Source organism: Lycorma delicatula, chromosome 4 (assembly GCF_047948215.1).
Source record: "Lycorma delicatula isolate Av1 chromosome 4, ASM4794821v1, whole genome shotgun sequence".
In the NCBI taxonomy this organism is placed as follows: Eukaryota; Metazoa; Arthropoda; class Insecta; order Hemiptera; family Fulgoridae; genus Lycorma; species Lycorma delicatula.
The window spans coordinates 137,574,897-137,598,663 of record NC_134458.1 but is presented as its reverse complement, the minus strand read 5'-3'; the positions used below and the strand labels follow the sequence as shown (position 1 = coordinate 137,598,663).

The following is a 23,767-nucleotide window of genomic DNA, read 5'->3' as shown; positions in this document are numbered from 1 at the left end:
TGTACTTTTTCAATTCCCCTTTAAACTCCGAATGTTTTAGGGTTTCTGTGATAAATTAACAATTACCAACTTGTTTAGTGATTGTTTTAATTCGGTACTGACGAGTTGTAGTCGGAAAGTAAAAACAATTCCATTTCACCCCGCAATCCCACCGTCTAAGTAATACCGGTACTTTTCTTCGAATTAAAAACCTTCAACCTTTATTGATGTCGTAAGTAAATGAACGTACGCTTACGTCACAATCAATGTAAAAATAGTGAATAAATTTTTAATGCGAAATAAATGTAACCGTTCATATATATTATTAAATGAAACATTTGCGCGTTCGCACAAGTTATATCCCACGAACCATATAATAATCCACCCTACGATTGAAACAGACGTAAACAAACCGAAACACCCCATGGATTTACTTTAGCCGTTCGTAGTTCGTGTAAAAGACTTTTTGCGTATCTCATTTGTCTCTCGTACGACCAAACGTCAGCACTATAGAAGAAAGAAAATCAATCAATAACTTTACACGAACAATTTAATTTAATAATATATATAATTTTAACGTTGTATATATATATATATATACACACACACATATATATATATATATATAATTTATAATTTAATAATTTAGGACATATTAACCAATCATGTTCAATGTTTTAAAGTGGAATCCCAGGTTTTTAAATTGAAAAATGTTTGCCCATTAGAAATTTACTAATAACGGGGTAATCGTTTACAATTGGGGACTCGCCTCCAATTTTGATGAGATTTGGATAATACCTTATTTAGGACCTTCGTTATTCGTTAACTGAACTTTTGGCTGACAGATCTATAACTAAATTTTAATTATTATGAACCGAATCACAAGTGAGAAGATATGCACTGTAAATTAGTATTAATATACCAAATAAATATTTTTTTTAATTATTACTTATTATTAAAGGTGTATCATAGCCAAACATTCTTTCCTTTAAGAATTATCCTTGTATAGTACAGACAATGAGTTTATATTGCATACAGATGGACCAATTACTTAGTAAATTATTCATGTGTTAATGAATAACCGTTTTTAACAGCAAGTCACTTTTATAAAAAAAATTCATCTTTATAAAACCAGCCGTTTTTCAAGTAACGCAACATATCTGGGATTCTAAAAAAAATGGCCTTATTAAGCTTCCGCTGCCATTTTTAATAAATTATTGCTTCGTTTAAGAGATTTTTCCATAAATTGTTTTTTTTTTTTTTAAATACTAATTTCAAACTTAAAATTTAACGTAGATTCCCCATCTCAGTTTAACCTAAATCCCAATTGTTTTTATTAGCGACTTTTGAATTGTTATTCGTTTTGTAGATATTTTATTCTAGTATCTAATTAATTCGCTATTAGTTAAAGTATTTATATTTTTAATTGTTAATATGGACTTTACCCACTTTTAGTTTTATAATTATGTCATTTTGTGAGCGATTATGATCAAAGTTTTACCACGGTTTACCTTGATCCATCCAGGGTAATATTGAAGCAGTACCTATTTTCATTCGGGGAGTAGCATGCCTATCTATTCCCGACATGATCTACCACAATGTATTTATTATGTACTAATAATAAAATGTTCAATTTATCACAATACTATGGTTAAGTAATAAAAATTCCTTAGGGTGGTTTACATAAAACGCTGATTTTTAGCGCAGTACTCATTGCAAACGTTAAATTAAAGATTGAACTATTAGTGATTTTATTTCAAGTTTGTTACCGCTGACCAGAACAGGCAGCCAGCACAAAATACCAGGTTTGTACTTGATCTGCATTGACAGACATGACGTTCATGACAAATAAAGATTGACTTTTTTTTCAAACAAAAGATTACAAATTAAAAAAGTGATAAATAGATTACAAAGATGTAAGCAAAGAAACAAGAATAAAAGTATAATAAATGTTATCTACCAAGCTTACGACAAAAGAGCATTTGTGAAGGAAAGTGGATTCACCCGTTCCATTATAAAATCCCAACCCCATACTATATGCCGATATGCTAGTGGAACACACATCAGTAGCTAGTCTACCGTAATAACAACAGAAAATAACAGAAAGAGGAAGTAAGAAAGAATCTGAGAGGAGAGAGAGAGGGAATTAGCATACACATACACACACACACACACACACACACACACACACACACACACACAAAATATAAAAACTTCCCACAGGATAACAATCAACCTTCACAAAAACTGGAGAAGTTGGAAACAATAAATAAAACCCGACTGATACAGTTCAGTTCAAAGTAGCAAAAAGAAAACATTATTAAAACTATTAAAAATAAAATAGAATGAATGAAATGGTAGATCAGCGCTAACAATAAAACAATAGAACAGAGCAATAAGAACACGACAAAATATAACAGAACTGTAAAATACGCAATTAGTAAAATACTAAAATTAAATTTAAACCAATATATATATATATTATTCGAAGAAAAAATAATAAACAAGGCTTACAGTAATTACAACTTCTGGCACAGAAAAACAATAAAATATTTTCTTTTACATTTCATTTGAACAGAAAATTAAAATTAAAAAAATTGTATAAACGTCAATAAAAATATGTAATAATTCTTACAACTGTTAATTTTAGAAATAGGGAATTTTTTTTAATCGACTACTTCACAAATATATGTATCAACAGTGAGTGCACGTGTGATTTGCTTTTTACATTTCTATTACGAATAAATCCGTCAATTATATAACTTAATTATTGCTAATAACATTTTCAAAGGGGTGAAGGGAACCGGTAATTATTGTTTCAGTGAAATTAGGTTTTCTTCTACGTATTTCAAAATTAATTTTTAAAAGCAATGAAACAAAATATTTGTCAATGAAACAAAACAAAAACCGATTACAATATAAATCTGATACTGAAACAATAGAAAGATTAAACGGTGAAAGAGAATAATCCTTGTTGTCGTATTACACAAAAGAATCTAGTAGTAAGCGGTACCAACCCTCAAACAAAAAAGAATCCACCATCACATTTCACCCTAATTTATCCTGCTCGGTAAACGTTCATATTATCAAAAACTAAACAAAAAAACCCAATTCATAAATAAATATAGAATCATTATAATGTACATAAACATCCGACATAAATAAATATAAATATAACAATAAACAGAAGGAAAAATTATTAAAAATAACTTACCTCCTCATAAAACCTGAGTTGGGGTATCGGTTCATCCGCTACATTTTCACAGTAATCTTTAAAAAGCAGGTAACCTAAAAGCAGAAAAACAAAAAACCGTTACATTGGTCAAACAGAACGAATATTAAACCACAGATATAAATCACTAATCCAAAATTACCTATTTAAAAATCATTTTACTGTAACACGCAGACCACAAAACGTAAAGGTAGTGGAGCACAACTAAAGATTGAATATTTACCGTTGAAGACCCAAACGGGACCCACATTACCGATCTGTTAGGGAAAAATTTAGCGAGATGATTAAGAAATACAACGGTTAATCTCACATCTATACAGACGTTCTGTCTCAGCCGACAGGTGTGGCTGTTCAATAATACTCCCTGATAACGTGATAATATATAAGCTTGTGCCTATTCTTCTGTGTTCTTTTGCAAGGCCTACGCAATTTACACTGCCTTGAGAGTTATTAAGGCCCTTAGTACCGATAACTTCTTGATAATAACTGACAGTAGGTGTACTTGAGATCTTGAACTGCATATGATCTGAACCCATCATTCAAATTATCAGTGACACCCTCCCAAGAGTAGAAAAGACAGTAGTATTCGTACGGGTCTCGGGCCATTCCGGGATTCTCGGAAACGAACGCGCTGATGAGGCTGCCAAGAAAGCGGCAACAAATGCCCTCCGATAATTAACATACGATAGCGACTTCACGAGCAGTCCGTGTCAAACTACATACTCAATGGAATAAGTTCCGGCTGCTGAGACCTCCCACGGCCTTACATGGCATCCGAGGAACGTCTTCGAGAAACCTTTTATCTCAAACAACAGAAGAGACCAAAAATGCTCATACTAACTCGGCTGAGGATTGGGCACACAAAGCTAACTGTGACCATATAGGATTTGGCTCTCCTGAGCAGAATGTAAGGCGTGCAACGTAAAATGGTCCGGAAACCACTTACTCATCCATTGCCCAATATCCGGATCTATTCGTAGACAATTAAACCTGTGTTCAAATGTGAATTGTTTTCTGAACCCAAAGAAATACATCACACTACTGTTGCAGTTTCTCTATGATACTGGAATGAAGAACTTAATTTAGCGGTTTTGCTTACATGAGATCCACTTCGGAGTACTGTGTGCGCAGTGAAAATAGTCTAGTAGTGATGTTCCTGTTTTGATATTTGTCATTCCAATGTTTGGTTTATTTTCTAATTATTTATAAACACTTATTTTTTATTTAAGTTGCTAATGACTGCTATCATTGATGCTACTATTAACAAAAAATGGAAAAAAAATTAAGATTTTCAAAAGAAGTAAACCGATTAACCGAATGAGACTTGAAAAAAGGATGGACCTTCCAAGAAAGGTCAATCGGACTACCTGGAACGGGAAAATAATAATTTTATCATTCATAATAATTTTCTATTATCCATATTTACTATTCATTCATTTTTCCATTTTTTACTAATCATTTTTATTATTCATGAAAAAATTATTAATCATATAGGTGTGCGTGGTTTATTATGAGGGTCATACAAATATAAACCAGAATTTTTCTGTGCAAACTGACGAAGAGCAGTGAATGATGGGGCGCTGCGGGTATTTTTTTGAATGTGTATGGAGAGGAGCAACTGGCCAGCCACGCCCTTAGGTCATTTTTCCACGTCGGTAACAAAATGTTTGAACAGGAGGTACCATCGTCCGTTGCGCAAAGAATTACAATCCGATTTCTCGCCAACTTATGTGTCAAAACCTCTGAAATTTAGACTCGATTCCAGGCAAAGTTCGGAGATGATACCCTGTCAAAAACTCAAATGTTTGATTGGGCCAAAAAATTAGAAAACAGCCGTGACGCAATGGAGAACGATTCACGAACATAGTCCGCGGACTAGCGTCAATGTGAGAACATTCAGGCCATTTGTGACCTTGCAGAAGGTGATCGTCGCATAGCTGTGGGTGAAACTGCATCAGAGGTGGGTGTAAGTGTTAGGAGTGCATAAAATGCACACGATGTGCATTAAATTTTGTCAGACACTCTTGAATAAAAATATCGGCGAGGTGGGTTCCACGTCTTCTCACTGTGGCACAGAAAAATGTCCGGAAAGACATCTGTCAGCAGCAAGGAGAGGCATTTTTGGACCGTATTAATGACCTGCGACAAACGTGGGTCCACCACTACACCCGAAAAGCATGAGAACAAGTATGGAGCGGTTGGAAATGGGGACACCTATCAAGGCCAAGAAACGCTGGGCAGCTGAAAACGTTCTGGCACTCTAAAGATGTGTTGCTGATTGATTTCCTGCACGAAGGATGGCAAATGCAGCATACTAGTGCCAGTTGATGGGTGACTACAGGGATGCTTATCGTGACAAACGACGCCGGCAACCGATTTGCTATGTCCTCTTTCTTCACAACAACGCCCGACAGCATACAGCAACTAAACTCCCGATAAACTCGCTAAAATTCACTGGACACCTCTTGAACACCCACCGTATAGTTCATACTTGTCATCGTATGATTTCCAAATGTTTAGTTTTTTGAAAGAAGCTCTAGGAGGGGAAATATTCGAAGACGATTCCGCAGACGGGCATTATGTGCGCAATTGGTTATTGGCCATCTTCTTTTTGATGAGGGAATTAGGAAGTTACCTATCTGGTGGAAAAAATGTATTTCTGTTAAAGTATACTAGTACAAAAATAAGGCAATTTATTTGTAATTTTATCTAATATTAAAAAAACTAAGTAAACAAATTGCAGTTAATAATTCAATGACCCTCGAAGTAAGATGCGTCCATATATCTCAAATTTATTTTAAAGATAATATTCATTTATTTATTTTGGAGATTTAATCGTAAATTAACACGAAGTTTAATTTGTTGTTTTTTTAAATAAAGAGCCCGCTAACTTTATATAAAACGGACGGAATCATTTAAAATAACTATAGTTAGAATATGGTAATGGACATCTAATCTAAATTGTGTGAGAAATGAACTACGCAATTCGTTTATTATATTATAATTTAAAACGATTTGAAGTTCCGCTGATATAACATCAAGTTAGCGGCAAAACTTTACAATAACTCAAATTAAAATGCATACATCAAGATCTAACTCAAACCAAAATAAGCTGCATATAACTAGTTAATAAATAGTGTAGTATATTTTTTTAAATCTATTTATCTGTTCGTTAACATACGTGAAGATAGTTTCAACTATTCAGATTATTTCAAATAAGAATTAAGAAACTTACTAATTAAGAAAATTAGCCGTTTTTTAAACATGAATAAACTATAATTTATTTTATTATGGCATTAATTTTTTTAATAAATTAAGGACGTTAAACTAACCTAAAATCAAGATTACTGACCATAAAATTCATTAAGTTTTGGTGTTAGACAAAAAAAAAGTTTATTAACGGATAAAAAATTCCGTTATTTTGATGAAATCTCGATAATTACGCTGTAATTCAAGTTGTTTAAATGATGCCGGTATCTTCAAATCATATCACCATATCCTAAATTAAAAAAAAAAATAAAGCTGAAGTTTGTAATAATATTTTTTTAAAAACAACTAATTTTCTTCGTTGATTTCGGTATAACTGAATTCTAAATTTAGTTATTCTAAGTGGCTCTGCCAATTTCTCGATGTAAAATTAGCAAACCCATTTAAAAAACTAAAATACTTTTTTTTAAATTTCATGTTTAATTAACGGTTTATTTAACGGCTAATTCATCAACACCTTAATTTACGAATCTTCAAAATAGTACTACTGTCTTTTTTTTATATGTAATTCATTTACGCTTGTAACCGTTTAAAATTTACATAATGTAATTCATTGACTTCACAGATTGGTATTTATATTAATTGCAATCTTACAAATAGCTACACGATCGATATTTGTACTTAGTAAAACGGAAGAAAGATATTTCAGGAAGGCACGCACGCGTGCAAAAAGAAATAAAGGATAAAAAAAGTACTTGCGTGTCTATACTGATATAAATTTAGGACAATATGGATCCATCGTCAATTTAAATTTAAAAAAAAAAGAATATGAAAAGTTATCAAATATATGTGGGTGTGTTCTTAAGTAGTGAAACGGATAAATGAAAAACATGTCTTGATATAAGCAACTTAAAACATTACTTCCATTTCACGCTTCAAAACACCTACATACATGAAAACGGAAATACGCACGCAATACGAACGTGTTAATAAAAGAAAAAAATATTTCTAAAAATACTTACCTAATACTTGATTGAATATCTTATCGAAATTTACTTCGTTTTTCTTTTCCAAGTACTTATGCATCACACTTCGGACGCTGAAAAAATATACAAATTTAATTAAAAACAACAATAAACAAATTTTTTTAATATATAATAAATCCCTACTTATAAGTCAAAGTATCTGAATCAAAAATTTAATTAAAATAACAAATATTGGTCTGATTATAAGATTAGACAAACAAATATGAACAAGACCAACCTCGAGTTAATAATAAAAAATAATATTTATTTATCAATATTTTGTGAAGGTTTGGAAAAATTCAAAAATTTATGCGGGAAAAAATAACAGAGTTATAAATCACAAAAAAAATAGCAACTATTACGTCATATAAGTGTTTAAAAAATCACGGAATCTAGCCTAGCATTTGAGAATTTATCTCATGAAGCAGGGACACAAAGGGATATAAATATCACTGTTATTGGTAATACTGGATTTTTTCTTACCGCGGTATCATCTTTTGGTTAAACTGTCAGCCATATTAGTTTTATCAAGTTTTGTTATATAGATTTGTAAAATGATATTTTCTTTAAGCTACGAGTTTTTATTTGTAAGGGGAAAATTTACTGATCGTCTTTCAGCGATAACGATCGAAAATATTAAACACCTTATAAAAACCTTCAGCTGTAACAATCGTCTGAAATATCGTTGCCAGTACATTATCTTCCCAGGCCAGAATTCTTATAACTAGAGTTCTAAAAGCGACGCATAAATCTTAAAATTACGATATAAAATCAGTACTACCCAAGTACTGATTTTAAACAAATAGATACAACTAAACGGATTAATAAACTGCAAGTGATCTAAATCGTTTATCTAAAACATGCATGAAGTAATAGAAAATGTTTATGTAATTTTTCATGTGATACAACACACTTCTATCTAATCGATTATATTAATTTACGCACAAAATAACGGAATTTGGAGAACTGTAAATCTGTACGCGTTTGAAGAATCGCTTTGAATTCGAAAAAAAAATTTGGCATATATTTCTTTAAAAGAATTGTAACAAACATTTATCAAGACGTAATTAAATTTACTAATATTTTAATTCCTAAACGTATTGTTACGTGTGAAAAGGATACAAGGAATATATGCAGCAGCTGACACTACGAATTTTTTACGACTAGCTAATTTCAAAAGAATTTTACGGTTATTAAGTCTCGTGACCTCATTAGGAAATTTTTTCTTTGGCGGCTGTTTATTAAAGGCTTATTTTTTTATGAAAAATAATTAATATGATTACAAGAATGAAAGTTTTTCTGCAGTACGGTGCTTACTTTCAACAGTATTAATAAATCTCACCACAAAAAAAAGTAAATAAAATGTATTAAACTATGTAAGATTATATGGTTGGTAGCCCGAATTATCCGACAGAATAAACCTCTATAATGGTTTTTGAAATCCTACGAATATTTAAAATATGTTAACTAGCATCTAAAGAAATACGATAAAAAACATGCTAATTTTATTGGTATATTAAAACACCTAGAGCAGATTGTAAAACGAATAGAAAAGAAAAAACATAAAACTTGGATAACTTTTGTAATATACGTCACAAAAACTAACACAAAATATACCATAATGAAAGTTAAACAAATAGTAAAATAATGCTTTCAATTAACTAACTACAAAACAATAATAATTTAATAATTTGGTTCAGATTCCCGACGAAAAAAATCGAATTAGAAAAGTTAAGAAAGACTTAAAATTAAAAAATTTAACACAAACATTAAAAACAGACATCTCCAAAACTAAAATTATGTCGTTAAAAGGTTTCCAAGAACAAAATACCGTGAAAAAAATTCGAAAATGAAACGGTCGAAAGAATGTAAAGAACATGAGACGAGAAAACAGGCAAGAAAAAGGTTAAGGAGGTCGGAAATACGGTTCCATAGTAAACAAAATTTAAAACAAAAAATATCGTTGTAGGTTACAAAATGGTAAGGCATATTTTAATAATAAATTGAAAAAAAAATATTACAAAGATCTATTGAAAGTACAGGACAACAGTTGATGAAAAAATCCTTCCCGAATCAAATTCTGAAAATGAAGTAAACGGGTAAAGGAAAACCATGCAACAGACATTAAAACTATCTATAAAAAAAAAAAAATACTTGTAAACTAAACTCAATTCGACTTTTTAAATCTGACCCAAATAAAAACAAACAAGTTACTAGAACGTTAAAACGGAAATTTTTTTATTTTTTAATAGAAGTTAAAAAAGAAAAGATTTATTTTTTTATATTTTTTAGATAGATTTTTTTAAGACGGTTTATATACTGGATTTAATTTATCTTTAAAATGTGTATTGACCTACAAAAGAAAAGATAATTAAAAAAAAAAATAAAAAGGGCCGATTCAAAAAAAACGCAAAAAGAGGAAAACCTGAATATTAATAAAAATAAGTAATTAAAAGCCAAATAAGGGACATAAGGGATAAATTCAGACAAATATAATAAAAAATAATTCATCGTTATATAACATCGAGAATCGACGGATGGGCTAATTATTTAAAAAAATATATGTATTATGAGTAAGCCAGATAAGCTCAATAATCATACGGACAATTTAACATTCAAATCTGATTATCATCAAATATAAAAAGTTAACATACAAATTACCATCTGATTAATTGGTTTCCATGAAAAACAAAAATTTCAGACAAACAGAATTCTCAAGTTAAAAAGAACAACAAACAAAAATTAGGTATTCTACAACAGATATCTATTGTATAGAACCTTCATACATAGCAATCATGGTTCAATTAAAATGATAACCTTGAATATCAATAAGAACTACATTGAGATTTAACAAGTAATATCTACGTAACTTCAAATATGCGCATACAGACAATAACCATAACGGTATAACTAAGACAAAAAATACATGTCATATTACAATTTAAAAAGATCTAGCTCGAACTTAATGGCAGATATAAAAAAAATTTAAATTATGGAAAATTTTTCGAACAATAAATTAGCGATTTAGATGTATTGAAATAAAAAGGTTCCTGGATTTAAACAATGAATTAAGCGCTGGTACCCTGAAAATATATAATTTAAGATGACACATTTACACAATTTGGAGTTTCAATTAAGATAAAACTAAGTAAGAAGTATACTAATATACTGTATAAGATTATTTTTACACTGTACATTCTCCAGAAACAAATGCAAATCCTACGTTTGTTTAAAATCATCTATCTATTCGGAAATCGCCTTAAAATTTCTTTTCTTGAGTAATATGGACGCAGGTTTTCTCCTTGCACGGAAGCACTATTGCAAACCAACTATCCCAGCATGCCCTATTACCAAACCACGTGCCGATCATTTTTCTACGATTCATCGCGCTCCGTATAATAATACCTTGCTCCTCGCCTCCTCCTCCTCCTCCGTAGATCGCGCAATAAGATTTGTGCATTTTATCATCAACATTCTCAGCTGTCAATCAAAGTTCAATGCGCCCAACTGTGAAATGCTTGATAAACCTCCATTTCAGTGGGGTTCCAGCGACAGGAATCTTTTACTTCCTGTAGAAACGACTAACTATTTTGGTGCAGTTTCAACCGTTTCTGCGCAAGGCAGAAGCACATCAAAAGTAAGAAAGAACAGACCACAGGAATCTGATCCGGCTGAGACACCACCCTGTTACGTTATGTGGAAGCGTAGATCCGGCCAGTAAGAATGCATAGCGGTACCGATTCATAATGAAACAACAAACGAGCCGGGTATAACAGATCTCGCAATAAGTTTTACAGTGATAACTCCCCGACCTTCCAAATTAATAAAGGCCACCAATACCAGTACAAGTCCAAAACTCCCGTTCTGATAATATTAATATTTAACAAATAAAACTAGGAATGAATTCGAAGTAATGAATTTTATATTTCGCTGTAAGAGGACAATATTTTAATTAAATTAATCAAAATTAAAAATGAAATGTAACAGATAAGAAGACAAAAGAAGAAATAAACGTTAAAATAAACGAGAAATATACACCACGTAAAAGATTTTTTTATTTAAGAAATAAAATTTAGAAAGGCGCGGTGAGGAAATACATTACACATACGCTGATTTAAACAGGAAATATTTAACACCGATAAATATTAAATTCTACATCAAAAACCGATATCATAAATTTTTAAACCGAATTTTATAGGTTGATATTGAAACTATCATTTCCTTTCGTGTTTACTTAACTTAAAAGTGTTCGTAGATGGTTTATTTTTAAAAAATGTCTTAGAATTCCGGTCTAAAAATATTTCTGATAAGTACGGAACAAGATAAACAAACAAACTAAATAACAGGGAAATTTTTTTTACAACATTTTCCTTGTTAGAATAATTACTTGTAACGTTGTATGAAATTATCATGCTGTAAAAAAAATGTTATCGTGAATAAAATTTATTTTATAAAAATGAAAAAATCTAATACCTATTAAAGAAATTTAAATAAAATTATGATATTCAGTTCTAAAACTAGATAAGAATAAATTCATAAATACAAATAGTTACTCAGGGTGTAAGTGCCCAAATACATAATCACTTGTGGTAATTCGCATCGAGCTGACTAATAAAACGAAATTTGGACGACAAAAAGGATTTAATTTAAAAGGGACGATTTAATAAAAATAGTTTTAGAACTTTTATTTTAAATATTCTAGAAACCAACATTTCTGTAATACCCTATAAAACACTCGATTTCTTTAGTTGAAAAAAGAAAAAAAATTCTTCTAGTCTCATTATAATCTTTTTTGTTAAAAAAACAACCGTTCCACAACAACAATTTGGCGAAAAATAAATACAGTGCTACTAACTGCTAACTTACCTGAGAAATTCAAATGTGAGGAACCAGGAAGCAGTCTTTAGTAGATGAGGCAGGGAGAACAATGCTAGTTCAAAAGATTATCACTTCAGATCTCTTTATTTAATCGCACTAGATAATTTATGCGGATTTGTAATATGCAATATTTTTTATAACAAATATTTCCCGGAATTATATCGACACCGAATGGGAAAAATGAAACACGTTTTGAAAAATGAAAACTAGTTTAATTTCTCTTTTGAATTTTAAAAGTTGTACACAGTGATTTAAAACAAATGTTTTTTAAACTTATAACAAAGTATAAACGCCCCTTAAGGAAATGAGACAAAAAGTAATCAGGAAGCAATGAAATCAGTTAAAGGCGAAAGCAAAAGTTACTTGACCTTAGTATATCTGATTATAAAATCCATTAAAAACTCATTACAGAATCTACAAGAAAGTTTTCCGTTTGTTTCAATAATTATTCTCTTTTTTAAGTTAATCTATGGATATTTATTATTAACCTCCCTTACTAAATAAAAGAAATATGTACAACGCATTATTTTTTTACGACAGAAACGGTTACATTAATTGCTTTGCACAATCATCGTAGTCCTCATTACAACTTTAAAATAAATAAATCACCTAAGTTATAAGATACAGGTTTCCTTTTATGACAGTAAAATTCTCACTAGACAACCAATCCAACAAAATAAAAACAAAGTAAGCGACCCTTTTTAAATCGAATTTATAAATGTGTCCCCCGTATCGAGTAATCTAAAAAAAATATTACAACAGTAAATTTTCTTTTACAAATTAAATGTTAAATATAATTTTTTTTCTCGAAAATAAAGAATTTTAAATCGCTCAAAAACACAGTCCAACAAATTTAATAAAAAAATTTAATATGACATTACAATAAAAAAAACGGCTAATTCTTTCTCACATTTTAGAAACTTCCCAAATATAAATTCAGCTGGGTAGTTCAGATTTTATTTTTCAATATTTTATAACAGATACCTTATAAGTGTACTTATAGTCCTAGTTAGATTGAAACCGTAATTTAATTAATATCTCAACTTTAAATTTAAACTACTAATTCCGACCTTATTAAACGAAGCCATTCCTAAGAAATACAAGAACAAATGGAAAAACTTACCCCCTGATAAAAATACGAAAAACATAAATAGAAAAGATATTAAATAAAAAGTGACAAAACGACTTATCTTGAAGAGACAGCAGCAAACGAAGGTTACGGTTAAATTATGCAAGAATATAATAGAGTTTACAATCGCATTTACTGCATGTACATATGATTTGATTAGTTGATATCTTAACATTATTACATTCTTCAAAATAATAATAACAGTACACGTTGCATGTAATTAAACAATTATAAAATACGATAATAATAAAGCGGCTACATAAGGAAAAAGAAAAATTCAATTAATATAATCCAATAATTATGCAGTCTCTCAAATAATACAAAACATTTAGAAATAATTATGAATAATATTGAAAGACATCACATACAAAAAAAAGATTGTAAAGACCTATTTATCGCGAGAAAATATGATAATATAACAGCATAACAGGTCTGTGATATTTGGAAGCATAGTTGCCAGTTCGCGTATGTAGGACCGACAAAAAGCAATGAGCATTGCTCTAAACAAGTACCGCTGTTATCTTTGTAATTCAGTCGTATACATTACTGAACTACAAACACATTTATCACTTATATTAACATACACAGCCTATTTAGCCACACAACAGAGAACATCGTATCGTATTTATTGCATCCTTAATTAATAAATTTCAAAAGTAACCTTTAAGTCTTCTGTTATAAACATTATACAACACGATTGAAAACTGTAATTAACGATTAAAATACGTTGTGTTTATGATTTATAACGAGAAGGCGCCACGAACTAAAATACACAATAAATACGAATTGTGTACTAATTTTTTAAAAAATAAATAAAAATATGTGGATTATAAAGTAAACCTTTCGCGTTGTTAAGGGAATGTTAACAAAAGAATCGATGCTAATTGGCTGGCAGTCGACGTTCACTAACGCACGTGTTACCGCAATTTTAATGAAATGAACAAGCTTTTAACGATAATTTTCAGATTTAAAAAATGATTATATATTTAATACATACGAGGCGTGGCTATTAAATAAAGACTAATGCTGCTACAGAAGAACTCCGCATGCGCCAAATTCGTACGACCGACAGCTGTGTAGCGTGAAGCTTTCTCTTTCGATTATTGCCATTCCAGTAACTGTAAACATATTAGTCTGGTCGAGGCCTTCGTTTGGATAACCTATGTATTTTTTTTTTTTGCCGAAAAAATGATAACTATTATATTTGAGCAAAAAATTGTGAAATTTCATATGAAACTTGGAAAAACCGCTACTGAAACTTTTTATTTTAAAAAAACCTATATGGCAATAAATGTTTATCACGTGCGCACGTTTTTGAGCGGTTCAAGCGTTTCCAAGACGGCCGAGAAGACGTTGAAAATGATGAATCAAAATTCAAAGCGATGTTGATTGTTTTTTTCGATTTTAATGGGATTAGTACCTTCAATGGGTTCCTGAAGGTCAAACTATTTATCAACATTATTACCTTGAGGTCCTTGCTTAACTCCGTGAAAAAATAAGAAAAAAACGACCCGAATTGTGGAAGAAGTCATGGGTTCTTCACCGGAACAACGCACCGGTTCACATGCATTGTCTGTCAAGACGTTTCTAGCCTAGTATAACATCTAAGTGTTATACTTGGCTAGACTTGTTATACTTGGTCATCCGCCTTATTCGCCTGACCTGGCAGCATGTGACTTTTATCTGTTCCCCAAGGTCAAATGTGCATTAAAAGGAACAAGATTTCAGACCGTTGAAGCTGTGAAAGAAAAAGCGGCACGCGTCATGAAAGAGCTCACACAAAAAGACTTCCAGCACAGTTTCGAACAATGGAAAATTCGCATGGAGCGTTGAAGGGATAGAGGAGGTATGAATATTAAAGGGGAAAATAACTAAATACGTATAAAATTAAAATATTTTACAGCATTAATCTCGTTATTTAATAACCACACCTCGTACATATTTAGCATTATTAATTTGTTAATAAGCGACTTACATTTTTTAAATTGTTTTTGAAAAATCCTTTTTTTATTACATTAGTTTATATAAAAGTAAATACAAAACATTAATTTTATAAATCATTAATAAATAGAACTATTTATAAAGTCTCATTTACTTACAGCTAATATATTACTAATCATTAATAATATTATCAATATATTAGTTCATAATATATATCGCTATGTTAAGAGCTTTCCCAGAAATCTCTACTTCGTCAATACATACGAAAGTATAATTAATCCATTAAAAATGTAGCAAATATTGGAATATAGAGAGAAGAATGTTTATCAATTTCAGTCGCTGATATAAAAAAATTCTTTTGCACCTAAAACAATCCGTCGCAGATAAATAGAACTGTACCGCAAATTAAATTAAATTTGTTAAATCAAAATTAAAAATTAATTCAAATTACATACCGATAAACAATAGTTTTATTATCTTATAAGAATAATTCATTTTATATCAGCGTCTGAGGTCGTGTATATACCTCATTTTAATTTAATTTAAATGTACGAGTACATACATTCTCATTTTTAACTGTTTTTAATATAATTTCCATAAAAATAGTCTTTGCAAACGAAAGAAGTCTGGGCTAAACATGCGTGATCCTTGATGAAGTCCGATCGAAATTTAAAAAATAAGCACTACGTAAATGAGAATTTATTTTTCTACGTAACTATATTCTGTTCCTAAGAAGAGTTTTGCTAACCCACCGGGTTGGTCTAGTGGTGAATGCGTCTTCCCAAATCAGCTGATTTGGAAACCGAGAGTTCCAGCGTTCAAGTCCTAGTAAAGCCAGTTATTTTTACACTGATTTGAATGCTAGATCGTGGATACCGGTGTTCTTTGGTGGTTGGGTTTCAATTAACCACACATCTCAGGAATGGTCGAACTGAGAATGTACAAAACTACACTTCATTTACACTCATACATATCATCCTCTGAAGTATTATCTAGACGGTAGTTACCGGAGGCTAAACAGGAAAAAGAAAGGAAGAGATTTGCTAGGCTATTCGATATTAGATTGAGACCTTTGATTTTAGCTTTGTTCTTGAGCATGAAACTTATTATTTTAGGCAAGCTTAGTGCTTCTTACGCTTCGAGATTTAACTGAGAACCCCGATGATCTGAAGTAGGGAACTAACTGCGATAGGTGAGGCACGAATATGATGTTGAATACAGTATAATGCAATTTAGTAGTAGTGAAAAAACCAAAACTATTAAAAAAAAAACGCTACGCAATAAAAGTTAACCCTCTACACGTTATGTAAATTAATTTCACTGCTTAGAGTATTGTCGGATTAAGTCAAAATACAATCATCTATCTGAATATAATTCGACAACTAACTTGTAAAAGAAATATTTTTATAACTTAACATCTTAGAAGAGAAAAAAAAACAGTTTTTACAGCAACGGTTTAATCGTAAATCAATTTTCAAAAATTTTTACTAAAAGAGTCACTACAATAATTTATAGCAAAATAATATGGCAATAAAAATGTTCTGATACATAAACACATGCGTATCTCTTAACAGATGTCGGTTGTAAACAAATATTGAATCAAACTCAGCCTTTATAAGAGTTTAAATTAATATTGACTAACTATATATAGAACAATCGTTTAACAAAATAAATAAATACAAAATATAGATAAATAATTTTAAGTTTTATATTAAAATTAAATACGTATTAGCTTACGGCCCTGTTCTAATGGTAAACTCGTCTTGCACACCACTTGTTTAAAACTGATTTTCGAAGTCGAAAGTTTCTGAGGTTCAAATCCTAGTAAAAGTTGAATATTAGAGAGTGGATACCGGTGTACTATGTTGGTCGAAGTACAGTTAACAACAAATTTCAGGAATGGTCGGCCTGGGTCTGTATACAAGACTACACCTCATTTACGTATTATATATATCAACCTCATCTCATTGGGCCACGGGGGAGGGGATTGCTTATTGTTCACTAGTTGAACAGATTGTAACCCACCGGGTTGGTCTAGTGGTGAACGCGTCTTCCCAAATCATCTGATTTGGAAGTCGAGAATTCCAACCTTAAAGTCTTAGTAAAGGCAATTACTTTTAAACGGATTTGAATACTAGATCGTGGATACCGGTGATCTTTGGTGGTTGGGTTTCAATTAACCACAAATCTCAAGAATTGTCGAACCGAGACTGTACAAGACTACACTCATACATATCATCCTCTGAAGTAATACCTGAAGGGCAATTCCGTAGGCTAAACAGGAAAAAAATAAAAAGTTGAACAGACTGCAATGTACACGTTAGGAATAATAATAATAAAATATTTCGGCTTACTGAAAGATTGTATCTTCAATTACTGTCATAATAATCCTTCCTTCAAAACATTTTTTTTCTAAAGATTTTTCTAATGCAATTCCAGGTATTGCAGAAAAAAACCAGGTTTACAAATAGAAATGCTGTTTACCGTTGTAACAAACCTATAACGCAATTTAAACAATAAAAATTCCTTTTATAATAGTCTAACCATCTACCAGGTACTAGATTCCTCACAGTGAATTACTGCATTCACAAAAGTGGCTTCCAAAATGGAATTCAGGTAACTATCAAACAATATAGTCAGAAAGGTTTGTATCAGAAAGGATTATAAAATTATTTTTACCTGATAAGCATCTCACCCCCGAATTGGTCTTTGTGTACGCTCAAAAGAAGGGAACATGAGTTCCTGGAACAGTGTCAGCAGATCACAAAAATGCCAACAACACAAATATCACCAAATTCTCAATATAGATCAGCTAACGCAAAATCATCAAACATCCACTAAAAGAGATACAGGATAAAGGAAATGAAGGGATAGCCATGTAAAGGGATCTTAACACATATGAATCCCTGAATAACCCACTCAAAAGGAAATTCTTATGTCTCTAAATATAAATTCTTCAAAAGATCGAAAGAGATTTACTAAAATGGTTGCGGTACATAATTAATCAACGTTTTTGTGTTAATCAGTTAAAAACCTTTGCCGTTTCTAAGAACAGTTTTATAAATTGCATATGGTAATATATAACCGAATTATAAACCTTTCACCGACAAAGTTATGAAAAACGAGATCAGTTTCCATTGTGTAAATAATACTATACCCAGTATTATTTTAATGCAGGGTCACGACATTTTTTCTAGTGGTTGTAATGAGTTCCACGGTTTTTAATTTCTTAACATTTAATTAATGGCAATAAAACGACCACAACAGTAAAATTTATTTTAGATTTAGTTTTGAATTTAGTTCAGTTTAACGTATCCGAGAAGAAATAATACTTTGATAACAAAACTTGATGATACAATACACAATGAAAGTTAACGGTCTTAAACTATAAAATTCCTTTTTTTCCATGAATAATTATTACTTGATTAAATATACGGAAACAATAATCTAATACTATGTATCCGACTGAACTTTCATATGATATAAAATTTAAGTCACGGAATAGATTATTCTTTAGTTTATTTTTTTCAAATAGATTAACCAACTACAAGTAGGACGTTAAAGAACAGGAGAACTAAATGTTATATTATGATTAGACGACCACAAAAACCGACACCGCAGCCAGTTATCAAATCTAACATTCAAAATATACCTTTCCCAAAAAAGCAAGAGAAAAATATACAATCGCAAAATAATCTAACTTTTTTAATAATATAGAAATATTATTAAAAAAATTTTTAAAACATACATATTTCCAACTGCTTTCAGAGAAGTCCGTTCATAATGTAGAGTACCAAGATTTCATTATCAAAGTTTTTATAAGAAAGACGACAGCATACAAAAACAAATCTAATATTACTGAGTTATCTGAGGACATTTTCAACTTAATATTTCCTAAATGGTTTGTGGTGCATTTACCTATAGAGCAACATGGAGTAAATCTGATAGGAACTTTTAAGCACTGTAGCACAGAGCAGTTACATAGGAAAACTATGATCAAAATACTTCAGCGAGATTTAATATTCGTCTAGCACCTTCTTACAATACAATTTACTTGCATTCCAAATAGAATGTTAAAAATCAATGAAATGTTTACTAAAGATAATTTAATCTAATGCGCGAGTTTCAGCGCAGCCCCTGGCAGCTCACGAAGTCATGTTACCGGCCAAAGCCATTCCACGTGCTGTCCAGTGTTCGATACGGGTTTGGTGGTCGTGAACACACTTTAACATCTGTGGCGACTTACCGGACGTTACTGGATACTCTGTTTCCAGATGTTCCGGAGAGTAAAGCAGAAGTCGGCCATAAGGCGGGTGAGACACCATTCCCTGGCGTACAGGCTGTGGAACCCGTAGATATATAGACCGAGTGGTTTCTCGAATGGCATTGAGAAAGGCACCGGGGATTGACCAACTTGACCCGGATATTTTCTATCATCTGCTGACTGTCATAAGAGAGCAGCTTGGCAGGCTGTTCTCGTGGTGCCTTTCCAACTTGTTGGAGGGTGGCTTTGGTGAGGGTGCTCTTAAAATCAGGAAAGGATCCGACTGAGGTCAGCGGTTATCGACCCATCAGCGTCTTGCCGGTAATCGGCAAGGTGCTTGAAGGGCTGGGGGTGAACGGCTCTGGGAAAGCATCGATACGAACTCGCTTCTAAATCGAGGCCAGTATGGCTTCATGAAAGGGGTTGGCACCGAGGATTGCATCTTAAATGCTCTTGCGAAGGTGGAAGGCGCCAATTGTAAATATGTTTTGGCAATTTTTATTAACATAGAGGCAACATTTCCTTCCTTGTGTTGGAGTTCTGTCCTCTATGAGTTGGAACGCCGCAATGTTCCCGTAGTCCGCAGCCGTAGTGCGTGACTATTTGTCTAACCGCACGGCTCTGTTAAGAGATGCGCTCCTGGCTGTGGAAAAGTCCGTCCCAGGGGAAGCTCGCTGGGTTCCGTTCTCGGTCCCCTGCTGTAGAACCTGGTATTTGACGGATTTATGAGACTGACATTCCCAGAAGGGGTCACGGCCCGGGCTTTCGCCGATGACTGTCTTCTGTTAGTTCGTGGTAATTCACGGCCGCAACTAGAAGACCGGGCGCAAGCAGCTTTGTCGACCGCGAAGGGCTGGATGGACATGCAAAATTTAAAGATTTCTATGCCCAAGATGAAGTTTATGCTTCTCAAGTGTGCAGACAAATTATCGTACAGTCGTAACCCCCACATTAAGTATAAAGGCTGTGTGATCAGCCGAGTGAGAGTTCATAAGTAAGTACCTAGGTGTTTTGTTTGATGAGAAGTTGCTGTTTAGCAACCACATCAGACAAGTAGCGGCGGACGCCATCTCTGTGATGCACAAGCTTTGGAGGATTGCTCGGAAGGATTACGGGCTGTCGGGCCATCTTTTGTACATTGTGTACCGAGGTGTCTTCGAAAGTATGGCCTCTTATGCTGCGTCCGTTTGAGCGCATAGGTTGGACAGAAATCGAGCACTTACTTAGAAGTTAAGGAGTGCCCAGCACAGAGCATTAATAGTATGCACTGGTGTTTTAAAACAACCTCATACGAGGCTACCACCATATTGGGAAAGGCTCTCCCAATCGATTTAGTGGTGAAAGTTCGGGCGGTCATGTGGAAGTTGCGAAGAGGCAGGGAGGCCAAGGTATTTAGGATGCGGTTTCGGGCTGGACCAGTACCGGAACGGAACGTGATCCCAATGCACCGGTTCTAAATTTGGTTCAGTTGCCATCTCCCGCCTGAGGAGGAGGCTTTAAAGCCTCGCGATGGATGCATGGCAGCAAGAATGGCACACCACGACTAAGGTAAGGTCCTTTATAGATTTACAGGACTTAGGGGGGATGGTATGCCTCTCCTTCGTTTTGAAGGGCAACGGGTGCCCAGGTGCTCTCCAACCACGCGAACTTGAACCAATATTTGTTTCGGTTCCGCCAGGCAGCTGATGAGCTTTGCGTTGCGGGGAGGTCCAGCCGAACGAACATACGATGTTCGACTGCTCAGCTCTTGGGGGGGGGGGGGACCAGAACTCAGGCCTCCCTGGAACTTAGAAGTCAAGTGGAAAATTTGCCACTCACAAGCGGCGAGTCAATGTGGCGTGAGCAGCACTGTCGGACCGTGTGCGTGTTTCCTGATGACGTTGCTTTGTTCAACCGGCATCAGTAGTTTATTTAAGGGAAAAACTCCTACCTCGCTGCTGTGGGAAGCTACCCGAGAGTTATGGCTAGCCTTCAGCCAATTAAAGCTCCTAGCGCTTTAATATTGGTGGGCAGGTACTTGCTAGCATTCAGCGACGTAGGTGTGGCAGCGAATTGCTGCCTACCCATTGTGCGCCTACCCATTTTAGAATATATGACAAGTGAGCGGTGGGACATGAAGCAAGTGATGTGTGACACCATGCTTAGTTCGCTCACGCAATTGGGTTAGCTCTAATTGCGTGACACTAGTCGCTAAACTGATCGAGACTCAGTAGCCGTTTGTGGCACAGACATTCGGTCTTATGCTTTAGGGCGACCGTATGGGGTGGTGGCGGGAGAAATGACATGCTAATAAAATGTAAAGATAATAGACAACGTAATTTATTTAATAAATCTGTACTAAATTAAATATTTTTCAAATGCATTATAAATCTTTATTGAAAAATATCTCACGTACACATCCTCTACAATAAAAAATTACAAAAGAAAAATAGAAGGAAAGAAAGGACTAGAAAAAATATTAGAATATTTTCAGATATTACCAAGGGAAGAAGCATTCAGAACCGAAGAAAATGAGACATTCAGAATGTCCTATTTGTCTGTTGAAAGACATTGGCCACAGAATCTGAATCACTATTAATTAATAATGTAAAATTACAAATTATTTAAATTATTTTTGCTAATATAATCGTAATTAATATTGTAGCTGTTAAGTACAAGTGATCGTGAAAATCGAAACTTATCGATTTCATATCGTTCACAAGAACTGGGCTTTCTACGAAAATAACAACATAGAGAATTTTGCGTAATTTTTTTTTCTACACCCATAGAAAATTCAACTAATCCAGGAATTAAAACCACGAGACCGTTCTTTGCGTCAACAGTTTGTTGATTGGACTAAAATGAGATTTAGTTTCAACAGGATGTACCACATGACACATAGCTGTTGAAACAACCCAGTTGTTGCGTCAGAGGTTTGGTTATTCGATAATTTCACGAAATTGTAATGATAATTGGCCGACAAGATGGTGTGATTTGACTCCCTTGGACTATTTTCGGTGGTGTTATGTAGTCACAAGTCTATAGCAACAAACCACTAACGATTTACGACTTGAAGGCAAATATTAATGGAATTCAAGTCGATTATGTGTGCGAAAGTCATGCAAAACGTTGTTAATAGACTTGACTACGTCAAGGAAAGCCGTGGATGGCCATACGAATATTGTTTTGTCGAACATTATTAAAGTTATAACCTTCAACGAAAAAAAATGGTTCGTGTTAAACATAGCTTTTGTTTTATTGCAGATTTATTTTTGCATAAAAATGAGACCCTACACAAAAGCCACTTTACAATCACTTGATGTACGAAATAACGTTACTACAAAGAAAAAGATAAAACCATTTCAATATATATCATATAAATTGGATATATGAATATTATTACAGCTGATAGTGCATTCTTAAACGAAAATAAACAAAGTAACAAAAATTTACCAATAAAAGACAAGCTTTAAAACAAAACAATATAAACAAAGAAAAAAAGATCCCACGAGAGAAGTTTACCAATGAATTAAACCAGATTTCACTGGAATACTAAACGCACAAATTATAATGCCATCCACGTTTCTTTTTTTTTTAAAGTCGATGCGAGCCGCCACCAAAATTACTTACCTATCACAATTTATCTTAGACAGTAAACACAACCATCTACCAACTTACTGATGGGTTTTTTATTTTATTTATAAACTAATACTGATATAGGTCCATAAATTTTCTACTAAATCCATAAATTATTTTCAGAAAAATAAAAGACCCTATCTTTTAAAAACGTTCTTTTCTTTAAACTTTTACAGGAGAAAGTTTTGCATTAATATATATATATATATATATATATATATATAAGTAAGCATACCATATTAATAATTTGGATCTTTTTCGGAATTTCCGCACCCAAAAAAAACACTTATTTTTTAAATAATGGGTCAAAAATCGATGTATTTTTAATATTCAATAAGAATTAATGTTTCAAAATAAAAAATTAAAATTGGTAGTTTTTTGTTGTTTCCCAAGTTTGCAAGTTTTTCACATCGACATAACCGAAAATAGCAAGAAATATTGATATTAACAATAACCAGGTTGGAGATATAACCCAATAACCAGATAAAACCATTTAT

At 32.6% G+C, this 23,767-nt stretch overlaps 1 protein-coding gene across 2 annotated transcripts in view; it reads right to left on the bottom strand.

Moving 5' to 3' along the window:
• Positions 1-23,767, bottom strand: part of Gprk1 (G protein-coupled receptor kinase 1) — a 384,903-nt gene that overhangs the window by 299,406 nt on the left and 61,730 nt on the right. For both annotated transcript variants that reach the window (XM_075364235.1, XM_075364236.1), the window contains exons 2-3: positions 7,441-7,517; positions 3,194-3,267 (exon numbers count right to left, since the gene is read on the bottom strand). In XM_075364235.1, coding sequence (XP_075220350.1) covers positions 3,194-3,267; positions 7,441-7,517 — 151 coding nt within the window. The remainder of the gene's footprint in view (positions 1-3,193; positions 3,268-7,440; positions 7,518-23,767) is intronic.